The sequence below is a fragment of the Panthera onca genome, chromosome A2, assembly GCF_046562875.1.
Source record: "Panthera onca isolate mPanOnc1 chromosome A2, mPanOnc1 haplotype 2, whole genome shotgun sequence".
NCBI lineage: Eukaryota > Metazoa > Chordata > Mammalia > Carnivora > Felidae > Panthera > Panthera onca.
Genome location: NC_138340.1, coordinates 10028023 through 10043895, shown reverse-complemented (window position 1 = coordinate 10043895; position 15873 = coordinate 10028023). Strand labels below are relative to the sequence as shown.

The following is a 15873-nucleotide window of genomic DNA, read 5'->3' as shown; positions in this document are numbered from 1 at the left end:
AAAGCGGACAATTCAGTGCTATTTAATACGTGCGCCACCACCCCTGTCTAGTTCCGGAACATCTCCATACCCCCGAAGGGCAACCCCATCCAGTCACTGCCCCCCCCCGCCCCCAGCCACTCGACACCACCTGCTTTCTGTCTCTCTGGATTTCCCTGCTCTGGACGTTTCGTAGAGAGAGAATCTGAGACGTGGCCTCTTGGGTCTGACTTCTTTTGCTCAGTACAGCGTTGCGGGGTTCAGCCACACGGTGGCGCCCCGGACCTTCTCTCTCTTTTTTTTTTTTTTTTTTTTTACGGCCAAATAATGTTCCACGGCACGGACCGGCCACATTTGGCTCATCTGTTCATCCGTCAGCGGACGGTGGGGCTGTTCCCCCACTTTGGCTCTCGCGACGGTGGTCCCGCCGTGAACGTCCAAGCAGTTGTTTGAGCGCCCGCTTCCGGGTCTTTGGGAACACGGCTAGGGGTGCAGTTGCCGGGTCCTGGGCAACCTTCTACTTAACCTTCCGAGGCCAGCGCTCTGTTTTTTGAGCCAGGGGGATGAGGTGGGTGGGAGTGAGCAGATTCGTTAGTTAATGACCTTGGTTGGAGAGACAGCAGAGGAGAAACCTTGTTTTGTCGTTAGGGAGTCCCCTCACGTGCTAGCCGGGCTCCCGGGCAGTGGGTGGGGACTCCCGAGTCCCCTGGGGGAAATGAGAGTGGCTTCCGCACGAGGCCAAGAGACTGCCCGTGTCCTACCTGCACGTGGTCACAGCGGCGCCGTCCAAAGGCCGAGACACGTACGCCTAAGACGTGGCCTGAGGTGGACGCAGACGGGCGCCGTGAGCGTCTCGTTAGCACGTTGGCGGAGACGCCACCTCGTCCCCGCACGTGTGGCCTCGCATCTTACGGTCAATTCGGGAAAAACGCCAAGGATGTAACGGCGGGCGTGACCCTCCGATGGGATGAAAATGGCGAAGGGCAGCCGGGGAAGCGGTTTCTGGGGCGCAGCTCTGGCCCAGCCCTGAGGCTGAGAACAGAGGAAACCTGTGTGGTGGGAAAGAGAGAGCAGGCAGGAAACGGGACACGATGCCCACACAAGGCCGCCGGCCCTGGTCGCCAGAGTTTCTTCTCAGCCTGGGGGGGGGCGCGTTCCTCTCCCGGCCCTAGATGCCGCCCCCCAGTTCTAGGCCTGTCTTATCTCAGCTCCTTGTCTCTTCTCTCAGGTGTAACAACCGCACCCAGTGCGTGGTGGTTGCCGGCTCTGACGCCTTTCCCGACCCCTGTCCTGGGACCTACAAGTACCTGGAGGTGCAGTACGACTGTGTCCCCTACAGTGAGTCATCTTGTTCCTTGTGCGGACACGGGCCCTTCCCCCTCCCAGAAGCAAGCGAGGAGGAGACACCTTGACTTACACACACACACACACACACACACACACACACACACACGCACAGGGCCGAGTCGGGACCAGGTACTTGGGGGACAGCCGGGCCTGCTCCCTCCCTCACACATTTTCTTCTCCCAGCCCCTCTGTCCACACTCGGTACCTGCCCCACCCCCACCCCCACCCTCACAGACTTTGTCCCCATCCCCAGGGCACCTTCCCCAACTCTCGTTACTCTGGCCCATTAGCCCTGCTCCTGCGCATGCCCCTCGCTCACTTAACACTTCAAGGCCAGAACTCTGGTCAGTGCACTTATCAGTCTCCTTTTCCCTGGGCCTGGGCCTTGCTGCCCTCCAGCCCCTCTGCCTCCTTCCTCCTCTCACATCTCTTCCTTTCCTGACCCCCCCTTACACGCCTGCTCTTCCCTCTCACTCACTCCATTTCCTTTCTCAACTCCCTCTCTTTCTCGTCGCCCTCACTGCTCACATACTCCTAGTCCTGCCCCTTCCCAGTCCTGGAAGCTGGACTCCAAACCTATAGAGAAGCAGACCACCGTCTGAGGCCTGGCGGCAGATCTGGTTCGAAGGACTAGGGGCATCTTCCTCAGCTACTATCTCTTGGTTAGTTTGCCCATTACCATGGTAGCCCTTCCTGTCTGCAAGGGAAGTGCTGCCATGTTGGACTAGAGTGCCCCCCACCACCCAGGAAGCCTGAGGAGGGTGATCTGGGGAGCCAGGGGCCTGGCTTTCTTGCCTCTGGCCAAAGGGAGCAAACAAAGACAGGGTCTCTCCTCCTCAGCGCTCTGCTCTTAACATGGCCCTTCTTTCCTGCCCTCACTCTCCCTTCCCTTCTCCCCATCATCCATTCCCCTCCTCTCCCTGCCAGCCTCATGTAGCCAACCTGGAGGTAGGGCCTCCGGGCAGATGGGGGAGGAGGCAGGGCCACCAGAGTGTCAGAGAGTGGGGGGCAGGGGCAGGGGAGCAGGAGGCCCTGTGACTCTCCCTCCTCTGCCCTCCCACCCCAGCCGTCCCCCTCAACCTTTGATTTCTCCTCGCAGGTGATGGCGTACAGGCCGGGGGAAACAGGATCACCTATGTGCTTCCATAACCTTCTTTTACTCCTCACCCTTTCCTTTCAGCAACGGAGGCCTCCAGCCGCCACCTGAGGGGGACGCCCATCTGATCTTTGAAGCCTCCCCACAGCACTGGGGACACTGCCCATCCACCCCCGTGGCTGGGGCAGCAGGGAAGGAAGGCGGGAGGCTGGGAGCATTGCACAGCAGGGAAATCAGGCTGGGTTTGCGGCTCAGCCTGGTTCTTGGATTTTCTGACTCTGAAACTCGAGCACATGACTTAACTTCTCTGAGCTGCGGCCAAAGGAGGCGAGAGTCCAGGAGACGGTGTGTGTGAAACGCCTGACCTGAGGCTGGCCGCAGAGCTGGCTCCGTGTGGCAGGTGCGGGTGTAAACTCCCCCAGGGCAGAGGCTTCGTCTTCATGCCCCAGCGCCCAGACCCGAGCCTGGTTCAGGATGTGCTCAGCAAGGGTACGGGTGCCCTTCCGAGCCAGCTTAGCCTGCACCTTCGTCTGTGATGGCGGGAGGGGCCCCTTCCCAGGGATGCGGCCGGCAGTAGACAGAATGTGGGTGAAGCGCCTCGTGCGCCCCGCACCATAGGTGTCAGAGAGACGGTGCCCGCTTCTGCCAGCTGCTCAGTGGCCTCAGTGGTGTCGTTTCACTTCACTGAGCCTCAGCTTCCCCATCCGCAGACAGGGCTCTTGAAAAACTACCTGGGAAGTTCCTAGCACAGTTCCTGGCACTTAGTCACTTACCAAGTGCTCGGTACTTGGTAGTCATTGCTTGTGTTGTGACTACTTGTAGTGAGTTTTACCGGTTAATATTACTGCCGTTGGTAGTCAAAACCAAATGTAATGACTAGTGACGAACACAACTCCTCCTGAGGTAGGTGAGATAAAGGGCAGGAAAAGAAGACCTTGATCCAAGTCGAGTCCAAAGCAAGTGGACGCCACGTGGGTGAAGAGGCAGGAAAAAAGTTACGCAGCATAGGGAGGAAAGAGGCCTACGGGCCTCCTGAAGCTGACCGCCCCCCGGCCCCCGAGGGTGGGCCAGGGGGCACGACCCACAGAGACCTGGATGGCCCAAGCATGGGCAGCTCCGGCCTGGGGGAGAGAGCTAGCCTGAGCCCCGGGGGAGACAGGACGCGCAGTGAATGTGTCTGGGACACGTGGGGCCGTGTGTGCCCTCGGCAGGCAGGACCCAGGGGTGTGGGGGTGTAGCTCCTGGTTCCAGAAGAAGCGGGGACTGCAGTTAACAAGGGTGAGGGTAGCTAGGCCAGAGAACAGGAAGGCGGGCACTCACTCGTCCCGCGATGTTCCTCAGGAAGCTGAGCACTTCCTGTGTGCCAGGCCCTGGATGAGGCGCTGGGAAGGAAGCCAAACACTCCCCTGCGGACTCCCTGCTTGTGCCTCTAGAGAGGCGGCAGGGGAGCAAGGCCCCGGCCAGAAGTTCCTGAGGGGCCAGGGACACAGAGCCTGAAGGGGGAGCAGCCTGGGCAGCCATCTGGCCCTGCGCTTCAGAGGCTGGGGTGACCCCAGTGCTGGTGCGGGCGAGTCAGGGGAGGGTGTAGGGACCCACCGTGGGGAGGGGGCAGTGGGTGTGTGGGACTCCCCCCCCCACCACACACACACACAAACACACACACATCCAGACAGGCCCGACTAACGCTGGATTTGCCTTGCAGCTGAGCACATTCTAACCGTGCCCCTTCCTCCCCTAGGTGCGCCCGCCCACCGGGCAGCAGACAGGGAGCTCCTGGCTCCCGGGCCCCCCGGGGGTGGGGGTGCTGGGCAGACAAACGGAGCCACGGGCTTGCCCCGGGGGAGCTGGGGAGCGTGGGAGCGTGTCTGTGCCCCCACCTGCTGTTTGTGATGTTCCCCCACCCCAGCCTCTTCCTTCTCTGCCTCCGTCTCCCCCACCCGGCTCTCCGAGGCCCAGGGGCTCTGCCTGTCTGCCTCTCCGTCACTCTGTGTTCCACTCTGCCACCCTCTCTCTCTGTGTTGGCTTCTTCTGGGTTGCGAGGGCTTGGGGGAGCTCGGCTGGACTCTAGCACGGCCAGCACAGAAAGGGAAGGAGCTCAGCATGCTGTCTCAGCTGGGGGCGCCCAGGCCCCTGGAGGCACTGAACCCCCTCCCCCTGGGCCCCTGGTTCTAGCAGGAGGGCAGCAGGCAGGGTGTGAGGGGACCCGTGTGGCTCTTCCCCACCCCCTCGCCCCTGGTGCTCCCCTAACCAGAGCCTACCTTCCAGCTGAAGCTACCCCCTCCCCAACCCCCACTGCACCGAGGGTGCTCCCACCCATCTGAGGGCTCCGTCCACCTGCCTGTTTGTACACACCCCGCCCCCCCGTGTCTCTCTTGGTCTCTGTCCTCGCGTGTCTCCCCCTCCCTGTGACTGTCTCCCCCGACACCCTCCCCAGAGGAAGGGACTTGGGGGCGGGGGCTGAGCTGATGCTACGTTTCGGGGTTGGGGAACCAGGATGAGGAAAGGAAGGAAAAGGGGGCATGTTGCCAGATGAGAAACGAAAGCAATTTAATCTTTTTTTTTTCTCTTTTTTTTCTTGCACATTTTTTTTCAATTTGTTTTCTCTCTCTCTTCCGATGCTTAAAGTAGAAGTGGAGCAGAAAGGTAAACGCACTGTTACCAATGCTAACCCCTAACTCACACTTTGTTCTTACCTGTACCATACTTATGTGACCCGCCCTCCCCTCTCAGCCCCTTCTTCTCCCCACCCCCCACCCCGGGTGTCCTCCCGGTGGGGCCAGCCCTGGTGCCGCCACGGGCGACTCCACCCTCCAGACACCCGAGGAAGCTCCTCTCTGAGCACGGGCAGGACCTTCTGTCTCTCTCTCTCTCTCTCTCTCTCTTTCTCTCTCTGCCTCTTTTTCTCTCTTTCTGTCTCTCCCTGTCCCTCCTCCCTCGTCCCAGCCCTTGCAGGGGGGACCTGGCCTTCTCTCATACTTATTTTGCCTCCTTCAGGAGAAGTGTGTAAGCATCCAGGGCGGGAGGGGAGGGAGGGACCCCCTTGTCTGGCTCCCAGCTGGGGGCAGAGTGCACCGGGTCTCTCTCCTTTTCTTCCTGCCCCAACTTTTGTAACACGTGTCTGGCTCAGGGGAGGCGGGATGGAGGGGACACCTTTGTTTTCCTTTGGGGGAGCAGATTCCTTCTATCTCTCGGGCTCCTGGTGGCATAAGTTCCTTCTGGTTTGGCGTTTCCAAGGCCCAGAGCTGTTTTGGAGCACGGAGCACCAGTTTCCCCCACCCCCAACCCCCATCCTTGACCAGCCGGGGGCCCAGCCCTGGGGAGGGATGTCAGCTGTCCCCAGCCCTGGGAGGGCAGTCTGCCAAATTGGGGGGGAAGGGGTGGGGGTGGGCCTCGCTGTGGGGGGAGCGCGGGGTGGGTGAACGTTTTCTCTGGTTCTGAAACACTTGCAAAGCTGCAGTCAGGGTTTCTTCTGGGCTGTTTTGGTTAGAGGACCAGGGAGAGGGGGGTTGGGGGAGGTACAGGCCTGGTCTGGGGACTTCCGTGAGCACCGTAATTTCTTGCAGGGTTAACCTTCAGCAGGGGAAGGGGAAAACTCCAAGGTGGGGTGGAGCTCTCTGGCCTTTGGTGTTTTGGGGGGGGGGGGGACGGGGGGGGCACACTGCTGCCGAAGAACTTCGAGGGTGGGTGGGATATTGGAGATGGCCCAGCGCTCCCCTGAACTTTGGGGGGAAATGACAGCTTTGAGGTTGGCCGCGGGTGAGCCATCCTTTCAGGGTCGCTTTTTGCCTTGAAATTACGGTGGTCTGTGGAGCATCCCTTTGAGGAAGGTGGGGCGGGGTCCCTCCGAGCTGCTCCCCTCCCCCTGCCCTCCCCCACCTCAGAGAGGCCTGGGCAGCCAGCCCAGGCCCCCCGACCCTCACTGCCCCGCCACTCTCTCCCTCTCTCTCCCTGAGACACTCTTCTTACAGGCCCGGTGGTGGTTTGGACCCTGCAGCCCTGGATCTTTTCTCTTCGAGGGGGGGGTGGAAGGGTGGGGGGGAGGGGGGAGGGAAGAGGAGGTGTTGGGAGCTTGGTGCTGGGGAGGGGTCCTTGCTGTCAAAGGCCCCAGGCAGACCCTTCCTCATCTTCTCCCCCTTCCCCGGGGTAACCTCTAACCACGTTTTCCTCCTCCACACCCTTCTGACCAGGTCAGGCTCTGAGGCCTCCCACCGCCCCCCCCACACACACACAGACACATCTGCTCAGGGGCCACAGAGCTGGCAGGGGTCCTGGCTTGGGGAGAGGGGAGACCTGGGCACAGAGGAAAAAGCTGGAGGCCAGGTGTGCGGGACACAGGGCGCAGGCCAACCCCTCAGGGCACTGGGGACAAGGAGATGGTGGAGCCCTAGGGCGCAAGCCAGGATCCCTCTGGTCCCTGCTGACGTCTGTGTCCCAGGCTCCCCTCCCCCTCCTAAAACGGGGTGTGCTCCTGGCTGCTTTGTGCCCGGGGACCCTCGGGCCAAGCTGTCCCTGATGCTGTGAAGGGAGGGCTGGACATCCCCCCCCCACCCAAGCCTGGTGAAGGGGCTGGACGTGGGGGAGTGAGGAGTGGTGCCTGTCCAAGACCCTCTTGCCACTGGGGCTGCCCCCCAAGCCCGCACCAGGTCCCAGCCCTCCCTGTTCCCCCTGGGGCCAGCTGCTTTGGTGACAGGCCAAGCAGGAGCAGAGAATTCACTGCAAACCCTCACCCTGGCCTGTGTGTGGGTTCGGCCAGCAGGGAGGTGAGAGGGAGGCCCGGCCATCCTGGAGGGAGGGGCGTCTGGACATCCCCACTCCTGAGTCCAGACCCCTACCGGGTCGGTGAGGGGAGGCTAGGAGTAGGTGGCACCGGGGTGTGACGGGGCAAGGGTGGGCAGGCCAGCGGCGGCCAACGAGATGCAGTTGAGGTTTTCCTCCTTTTCAGGGAATGGGGGGGTGGGGCGGGGCCCCCCACCTTTCTGACATCAGCGGTGCCTTGGTCCCTCCTCCCGAGCCGGGGATGGTCGCAGGTAAATCGGGGTCCGGGGCAGGGGAGGGGGCGGGCCGGCTGGGGCGGGCTGGGTCTTTATCCTAGCTCCTGGTTCCCTCCCTTGCCCCCTCTGAGCTGGACCTGGGACTGCCCCCCCGAGGGACCCTCAGTCGGGCCTGGGCCTTGGAGTGAATTCTCTGCTCACCCCTCTCTCCTCGCCAGCACTAACCCTTTCTTCCCAGGTGGTCTCCAGCGTGCCTCCCTTGGAGCCAGGACCTCGCCGAGGCCCCCCCACCTTGTCTCTCTTCCCTCCACGCAGCTCTCCTTTCCCCTCCCCAACTCTCCCGGGAAGCCCCCCTCCTTTCCCATGTCCCCCAACCTCCCCCACCCCTGTGCACCAGTGTCAGTGTCTGCTGCTGAACAAACCCCATGAGAGACCTTGCCGGCTGGGGGCAGGGCGGGGCACCATCAGGGAGGGGCTGGATTTTTCCAAAAACCCTTCCTCACCTGCTGATTTCGTGGGTACTGGGTGGGGGTTGGGGGTACAGGCTGCATCGGGAACCCTGGGTGCCTCCTCCACCCTGGAATAGGGGGGCACTCCTGACACCCACTGTGGGTACGGAAACATCACTCTACCTTGCAATTTTTGGGGGGGGGTTGGGGGGAGAGGGGAGAAAGAGTTCAAAAAAAAAAAAAATCTGTCCTGGTGTGGTTGGTGAAGGATGGGACCCTCGACCCATAGCTCTTCCGTAGGGGGCTGTGACAATGGTAAAGGAGCAGGGCACTGAGTCCCTGGAGCCTCAAAGCCACCAGTGGCTGCAGTGAGGAGATCTTTCCGCCCCCACTTAAGGCACACGAAGACGACTCTGGGAGGGCTCTTGCCAAACCCTTTATCCCCAGCCTGTGGGGTCTCAAGCAGCCAGGGAAGGAGAGGGGTACCACCACTCCACGCACTAACCCTGCTCTTAATGGCCTCCAGGGTTGACCTCTCCAGGGAGAGGGGCAGCTGGGCAGGGCAGGGGTCCCAGCCCGGAAACCCCCTTCCCATCACCAGCCCTACCAAGCAACCGTGACTGCAGCAGCAGGAGGGGACAGCCTGGCTACCCCAGGCCGCGTGACCAACTTGCCTCTCTCTCTCCCCCTCCCTCGCCTCTGCGCCTCCTCTCCCCATGTCTTCCCCGCCCTCCCATCCGCCCGGCCCAGTCTTCGTGTGCCCAGGGACCCTGCAGAAGGTGTTGGAGCCCACCTCCACGCACGAGTCGGAACACCAGTCTGGCGCCTGGTGCAAGGACCCGCTGCAGGCGGGCGACCGTATCTACGTCATGCCCTGGATCCCCTACCGCACGGACACGCTGACCGAGTACGCCTCGTGGGAGGACTACGTGGCCGCGCGCCACACCACCACCTACCGCCTGCCCAACCGCGTGGACGGCACGGGCTTTGTGGTCTACGACGGCGCCGTCTTCTACAACAAGGAGCGCACGCGCAACATCGTCAAGTACGACCTGCGCACGCGCATCAAGAGCGGGGAGACGGTCATCAACACGGCCAACTACCACGACACCTCGCCCTACCGCTGGGGGGGCAAGACCGACATCGACCTAGCTGTGGACGAGAACGGGCTGTGGGTCATTTACGCCACCGAGGGCAACAACGGGCGCCTGGTGGTGAGCCAGCTCAACCCCTACACGCTGCGTTTCGAGGGCACGTGGGAGACCGGCTACGACAAGCGCTCGGCGTCCAACGCCTTCATGGTGTGCGGGGTCCTGTACGTGCTGCGCTCCGTGTACGTGGACGACGACAGCGAGGCGGCGGGCAACCGCGTGGACTACGCCTTCAACACCAACGCCAACCGCGAGGAGCCCGTGAGCCTGGCCTTCCCCAACCCCTACCAGTTCGTCTCCTCCGTGGACTACAACCCTCGCGACAACCAGCTTTACGTCTGGAACAACTATTTTGTGGTGCGCTACAGCCTGGAGTTCGGGCCGCCCGACCCCAGTGCGGGTAGGCTTGGCTGCCCTGGGCTCTGCCTCCTTGGTTGCTTGGCGTGGGGTGGGGGTGTACTGCGTGCTGAGAGCGGGGAGGTCAAAGCCAAATAGCACGGGACAGAGGCTGGTCTCAGCCTCTCAGTTCGTCGTCACGGTTTATGGGGCGGGGATCGTTCCTGCCTTTTTACGTAAGGTGCAGAAACTGAAGCACTGGGAGGGTAGTAAGGGCGTGCTTACTTCTCTGCCGGTCTATATCCAGGGCTCTGCGCTCCTAACCACTAAGTCACCCCCCACCGCCTGTCCCGTTCCAGGGGCCTGGGCACTTTGGGCCCAAAATCTTGGGTGAAAGCCTGGGGTCAGTAAAGCCGCCAGGACTGAGTGTCCCTGGGCAGTCTCATTTTGCTCTCTCAGCTGCCCTCAGCCAGCTCTGAGCAGCCCCAGGGAGCCCCATCTAATCCAACCTCATTGGCAAAATGGGGATCTGAGGCCTCCACCGGGATTCGGCCAGGTCACAGAGGCCGGAGAGTGGAACGGGGATGGCAGGTGGCTGTGTTGTGACATCCTCTTCCTGGCCTGCGCTCTCTGGTTGCTCTCTCACACCTCAGGGTACACTCAAGTGAATTTTTACTGCCTTTTGATGTTTCTGGTGGTCTTGGGGGTAGAGAGAGGCCAGGGGAAATCTCCCAGACCCAGTGGGGACCAGGACATCCTCCCAATTTAGGGAACATGCTAGAATGCCAGAGACCCTGTGCCTGGGCACACCACGGCAGGACTCCGGGCACAGGGGTGACTCTGCCTTGGATACCCTCTTCGCTTCCAGGCCCAGCCACTTCCCCACCTGTCAGCACGACCACCACAGCCCGACCCACACCCCTCACCAGCACGGCCTCGCCCGCAGCTACCACCCCGCTCCGCCGGGTGCCCCTCACCACACACCCTGTGGGTGCCATCAACCAGCTGGGACCTGACCTGCCTCCAGCCACAGCCCCAGCTCCCAGCACCCGGCGGCCCCCAGCCCCCAACCTGCACGTGTCCCCAGAGCTCTTCTGTGAACCTAGAGAGGTGCGGCGGGTCCAGTGGCCGGCCACCCAGCAGGGCATGCTGGTGGAGAGGCCCTGCCCCAAGGGGACCCGAGGTGAGTACAGAGGCTGTGGCCGCCTCACTGTGGCTGGCCTGGGGAGTGGCCAAATCTGGTCTGGCCGGGGAAGGGGTCGGGAACGTGTCCGCCACTCAGCTTGGCCCAGGCACACTCCCTTGTTCACGTTCCATGCCCAAGCATGGGCTTTCTGAGGACAGGGGTCACGCCTGACCTCTGCAGCTGTGCTCTCAGGGCACAGGAGCAGCTCAGTGAGTCCCCCTGCCCTGTCCCCTCTTGCAGTGCCAGGCAGGCCGTGAAGGGAGCCCACAGGAGGTGACTTGGGCCCTGGAGCAGCCAGTAGCAGCAGCACAGAGAGCAGCTCGAGTGCCCTGTGGCTGGGGGGGGGGGGGGGGGGGCGGGGGCGGGGCCCCCATCCTCCAAGTGGAGCAATCTAAGGGGAGGGTCTGAAGAGGCTTCAGGGAGAGGGAGGGCTTCCAAGATGGACTTTGCTAGAAAGTTCCATTTCTGGTGGGCAAAGATGGAAGGAGGAGGAACCAAGAGGGGGAGCTGAGAAGTGAGGGGTGGCTTATGTCACCTCAGAGTGATGTCTCTCTTGACTGTCCGGCCCTCTTCATGTCTGGTCTTCCGTGTTTCCTTCACCTACTTGTTCTCCTCTGTTATCTCTTTTCCCTGCTGTGGCCCCTTCTCCTCTCCTTCCCTGTGGCTCCCTTCTCTGTTCCTGTCTGTCCCTGCAGGAATTGCCTCCTTCCAGTGTCTACCAGCCCTGGGGCTCTGGAACCCCCGGGGCCCTGACCTCAGCAACTGCACCTCCCCCTGGGTCAACCAGGTGGCCCAGAAGGTACCAGCAGCAGCTGCCCCTTCCAGACTGGCACATTTGCTTGCACACTGGGCCCTGGGTGGCCGGGCACGAGGCGCACTGGGGGCAGTAGAGCAACTGGGGAGACAAATAGGCCGGCAGGTCTGGGAGCCAGGACTGTGTGGGGTCCCCTCCCTGGCCTACTGCAGGAACAGAGACGGACGGGGAGGGCAAAGAGGCCAGAGAACGAGGGAGGGAGGAGAGGGGCCAAGCAGGCTGAGCATGTTAAAAGGGAACATGTGGGAAGCAGGATGGTCTCTGAGGTAGCCGGGGGCCCCTACTCCCACCTCACACAGATCAAGAGTGGGGAGAACGCGGCCAACATTGCCAGTGAGCTAGCCCGTCACACCCGAGGCTCCATCTACGCGGGTGACGTGTCCTCCTCCGTGAAGCTGATGGAGCAGCTGCTGGATATTCTGGACGCCCAGCTGCAGGCCTTGCGGCCCATTGAGCGCGAGTCAGCTGGCAAGAACTACAACAAGGTGGGGCGTGGCAGGGGGGCCAACAGGGTGGGGCAGTGCCCTGAGGGTTCAAGAAGAGCCAGCCTGGTACCTCCAAGCTGGACTGCCACCCATGGTGGTCAGAGAGGACCGGTCCTAGGCATGTTGGAGCTCCCTCTCGAGTTGCCCTGGACGGTCCTTAGGGTTGGGGGTCCCTTAGGGATAGGTCTTGCTCATGGCCCAGCCCTGGGTCGGTAACAGCTGTGGAAGAGCAACCTATCTGGGGCCCGGACGTGTCAGCGTGGGGGTGGGGGGGGGAGGAGGGAAATGACAGCACCTCTCTCTCTTTTCCCAGATGCACAAGCGGGAGAGAACCTGCAAAGACTACATCAAGGTGAGGCCCAGAGGGCTCCTGCTGGCCAAGGCCGAGCAGCAGGGGAGGGAGAGCTGGTGAGACAGCCCTCATGGCTCCTGGGCACGCCCCAGGCAGCACTGGGGAGGGAGGCTGAGAGAAGGGATGCAGAGCCCAGCCCAAGGAACTGGAGGACGTGGGGGGAATCACAATGCCACCCCCTCACCTGTGTAGGCTGTGGTAGAGACTGTGGACAACCTGCTGCGGCCAGAGGCTCTGGAATCCTGGAAGGACATGAATGCTACGGAGCAGGTGCACACAGCCACCATGCTCTTGGATGTCCTGGAGGAGGGTGCCTTCCTGCTGGCCGACAATGTCAGGGAGCCCGCCCGCTTCCTGGCTGCCAAGCAGAATGTGGGTGAGTGCTGCGGTCATGACCAGGGCAAGGTCAGGTGCAAATCTTGAACTGTGAGGGCTGTAGCCCAGAGACCATGGGGGATGCCCTGGCCTTGGGCCTCTTGCCATAGCTGGGCCTCTGGACTGGGGACAGACCGCAGCCACATCTGTCCTGCCATCCCCTGTCCCCACAGTCCTGGAGGTGACAGTCCTCAACACCGAGGGCCAAGTGCAGGAGCTGGTGTTCCCCCAGGAGTACCCAAGCGAGAACTCCATCCAGCTGTCCGCCAATACCATCAAGCAGAACAGCCGCAACGGTCAGTGCCCGAACCCTGGGCTGGCATCCCTGCTTCACTGGCAAAAAACATCCGTTCTTAAATTTTAGTGGTTTTGAAGAATCCAAGAAAAGGGTGGGACCCACAACACACAAGACTGTCCTATATTCAAGCTAGCATAATATTTCAGGGGATTCGTGGAGTCCTCCCTCCCACCCCCACTCCCCCCCCAAAGCCCCACAGCACAGGAACTTTGCAGTCTGCCGGGCTCACTCCTGTGTGAAAGCAGTCTACTCTCATAGCTCAGGGAGGTCTGTCCCATTTGAGACTAAGGCTCAGAGAACGGGGATTTCCTCAAGGTAACACAGCAAATGAGGTGGGGCTGGGGACACTGCCCTGTCATTTGGAACCGTTTACAACTAACCGAACAATGGTACACAGAAGGGCTCCCCAAGCCCCCCTCACCTGGGCCACAGCCTGGCTCTGGAGGTCCTGCTGGCCGAGGACTGATGGCTCGCCCTGCCATGCCCATCGTCCCCAGGTGTAGTCAAAGTCGTTTTCATCCTCTACAACAACCTGGGTCTCTTCCTGTCCACCGAGAACGCCACAGTGAAGCTGGCAGGTGAAGCAGGTACAGGTGGCCCAGGCGGCGCCTCCCTGGTGGTGAATTCGCAGGTCATCGCGGCGTCCATCAACAAGGAGTCCAGTCGAGTCTTTCTCATGGACCCTGTCATCTTCACTGTGGCCCACCTGGAGGTGAGCTGAGGCACCCCCCTCCCTCTGTGGGGGTCCCACCACCTTCCATGTCCCCAGCCTGCATATTCTCCCCACTCTGTGTTCACCCACCCCAAGAACAAGTTACGATCCCTTTCCGGGACGCCGGTCCCCCGGCCTCCACCTCAACAGCTTGGGCCATTTGTCCCCGGAGACCCCAGACTGTCACCTGGAGCCCCGGCCCCTTTTCTCACGCTTGTCACCATCCCGGGAGCTGGGTGTGGGGGCTGGAACGGGGTTCCCTGGACCTGACTTCCCGGCCGCCACCACACGACAGGCCAAGAACCACTTCAATGCTAACTGCTCCTTCTGGAACTACTCGGAGCGTTCCATGCTGGGCTACTGGTCAACCCAGGGCTGCCGCCTGGTGGAGTCCAACAAAACCCACACCACGTGTGCCTGCAGCCACCTCACCAACTTCGCCGTGCTGATGGCCCACCACGAGATCGTAAGCTGGCTGGCGCTCCGCTCCTCTGGGCAGGCCCACCTGCTCTCCTGGCCTTGCATGGCAGAGAGAGCACTGCACGGCCAGTGCAGGGAAGGCCAGCTTCGTGGGCATGTGGGCAGGAGGGGGGCCAGCAGTCTTGCCTGGGGCATGAGGCCGTATGTCCAGTTCTTTCTGGTCACGGTCCCACCTTCTCCCTTCTCTGGAGAAGCAAGTCGGTGTCACCTTCGTCATCTCTCCACAAGCCTTCCAGAGCATGAGGAAGTGAGCGTGCCAGCCGCAGAAGGGTGGGGGCCGGCGAGCTGGCCAGGGGGCAGAAGGCCAGATGGGCAGCACTGGTGGTGCCCGTGACCTATGGCCTTGCTCGCCACTAGTACCTGGCTGAGCCCAGAGCGAGCCTGGCTACATAAAGGCCACAGGTGCTGAGTGCCCCCCCCCCCAATCCCCCAGTACCAGGGCCGCATCAATGAGCTGCTGTTGTCGGTCATCACCTGGGTGGGCATCGTGATCTCCCTCGTCTGCCTGGCCATCTGTATCTCTACCTTCTGCTTCTTGCGGGGGCTGCAGACCGACCGCAACACCATCCACAAGAACCTGTGCATCAACCTCTTCCTGGCTGAGCTGCTCTTCCTGGTGGGGATCGACAAGACTCAGTATGAGGTGGGCTGGGGCTGAGGGACAGAGGCAGGCGGGAGGAGAGGCAGCGCCGTCCCGGGTGGCTCCTCACCTGTGGTCCCCGTCCCCGCTGCCCCCAGATCGCCTGCCCCATCTTCGCTGGCTTGCTGCACTACTTCTTCCTGGCCGCCTTCTCCTGGCTGTGCCTAGAGGGTGTACACCTCTATCTGCTGCTGGTGGAAGTGTTTGAGAGCGAGTACTCCCGTACCAAGTACTACTACTTGGGGGGCTACTGCTTCCCGGCACTGGTGGTGGGCATCGCGGCTGCCATCGACTACCGCAGCTATGGCACCGAGAAGGCGTGAGTGTTCCTCCTCTCTTCCCCCCACCCCCACCCCGACAAGTCTTTCCTCCTGCCTGGCTCTCTGCTCAGCAGTACCTCTTAGGCCAGGACCCTCAGGGCACTGGCCTCCCTCCTCCTGAGATCTAAGGCCACAGCAGAGTCCCTGGGGACTAGGATTGGGGAGGGGGGAGGGCTTTCCCGCCTCTTGTCTACCCCAGCCCCACTTCCTTTATAGCTGCTGGCTCCGAGTGGACAATTATTTCATCTGGAGCTTCATCGGGCCAGTCTCCTTTGTTATCGTGGTAAGTAGGAAGGTGGTACCCGCCAGTACCACGTCTCCGTTCTTCATGCAAGCTAGCCTTGACCCCTGAGCACCCCCCACTCCCCCTGAGCCTTGAGAGGGCTGGTTTGACCACCATCGAAACCGAGCAGCCAACCAAGAGGACAAGAGCATAGCAGGTCCGTAAAGCTCCAGCACCGAGGCCCATCCATCCAGGCACTGTGATTTGAGCCCCTGCCTGTGTCAGGTGTGGGCCCTGTCCTCCCAGCAGCAGGAGCCACATTAACAGTTGTTACCAGTCAGCAGACACCTGAGCACAGGTACATTGGCAGAGGCAGCCCTGAAGAAGGAGGGTTGAGACGAAGACTTGGCCAGGAGCTCACAATGGGAGGTGGAGGGACCCCTAGCCTAGCCAGTACCACGTGTAGCCTAGCCCCTCCCCTTGTCCCACCCCCAGGTGAACCTGGTGTTCCTCATGGTGACCCTGCACAAGATGATCCGGAGCTCATCTGTGCTCAAGCCCGACTCCAGTCGCCTCGACAACATTAAGTGAGCAACCCTTCTGCACACCCCTGCCCCTGATGTCTCCATACTGGGCCCG

The 15873-nt window shown here is 61.7% G+C and overlaps 1 protein-coding gene across 6 annotated transcripts in view; it reads left to right on the top strand.

The window, feature by feature from the left end:
* ADGRL1 (adhesion G protein-coupled receptor L1) overlaps positions 1 to 15873 on the top strand; it is a 44792-nt gene that overhangs the window by 21796 nt on the left and 7123 nt on the right. For 2 of the 6 annotated variants that reach the window (XM_078443292.2, XM_078443294.2), the window contains exons 4-18: positions 1208 to 1317; positions 5048 to 5065; positions 8613 to 9413; positions 10218 to 10532; positions 11231 to 11334; positions 11649 to 11834; positions 12148 to 12186; positions 12379 to 12562; positions 12735 to 12857; positions 13357 to 13571; positions 13867 to 14037; positions 14485 to 14694; positions 14790 to 15010; positions 15228 to 15294; positions 15730 to 15821. In XM_078443292.2, the coding sequence (XP_078299418.1) occupies positions 1208 to 1317; positions 5048 to 5065; positions 8613 to 9413; positions 10218 to 10532; positions 11231 to 11334; positions 11649 to 11834; positions 12148 to 12186; positions 12379 to 12562; positions 12735 to 12857; positions 13357 to 13571; positions 13867 to 14037; positions 14485 to 14694; positions 14790 to 15010; positions 15228 to 15294; positions 15730 to 15821 (2856 nt within the window). Of the gene's footprint in view, positions 1 to 1207; positions 1318 to 5047; positions 5066 to 6453; positions 7183 to 7364; positions 7450 to 8612; positions 9414 to 10217; positions 10533 to 11230; positions 11335 to 11648; positions 11835 to 12147; positions 12187 to 12378; positions 12563 to 12734; positions 12858 to 13356; positions 13572 to 13866; positions 14038 to 14484; positions 14695 to 14789; positions 15011 to 15227; positions 15295 to 15729; positions 15822 to 15873 lie in introns of those variants that run through there. The other 4 variants (XM_060633535.3, XM_078443293.2, XM_060633539.3 and 1 more) reach the window with 4 other exon arrangements.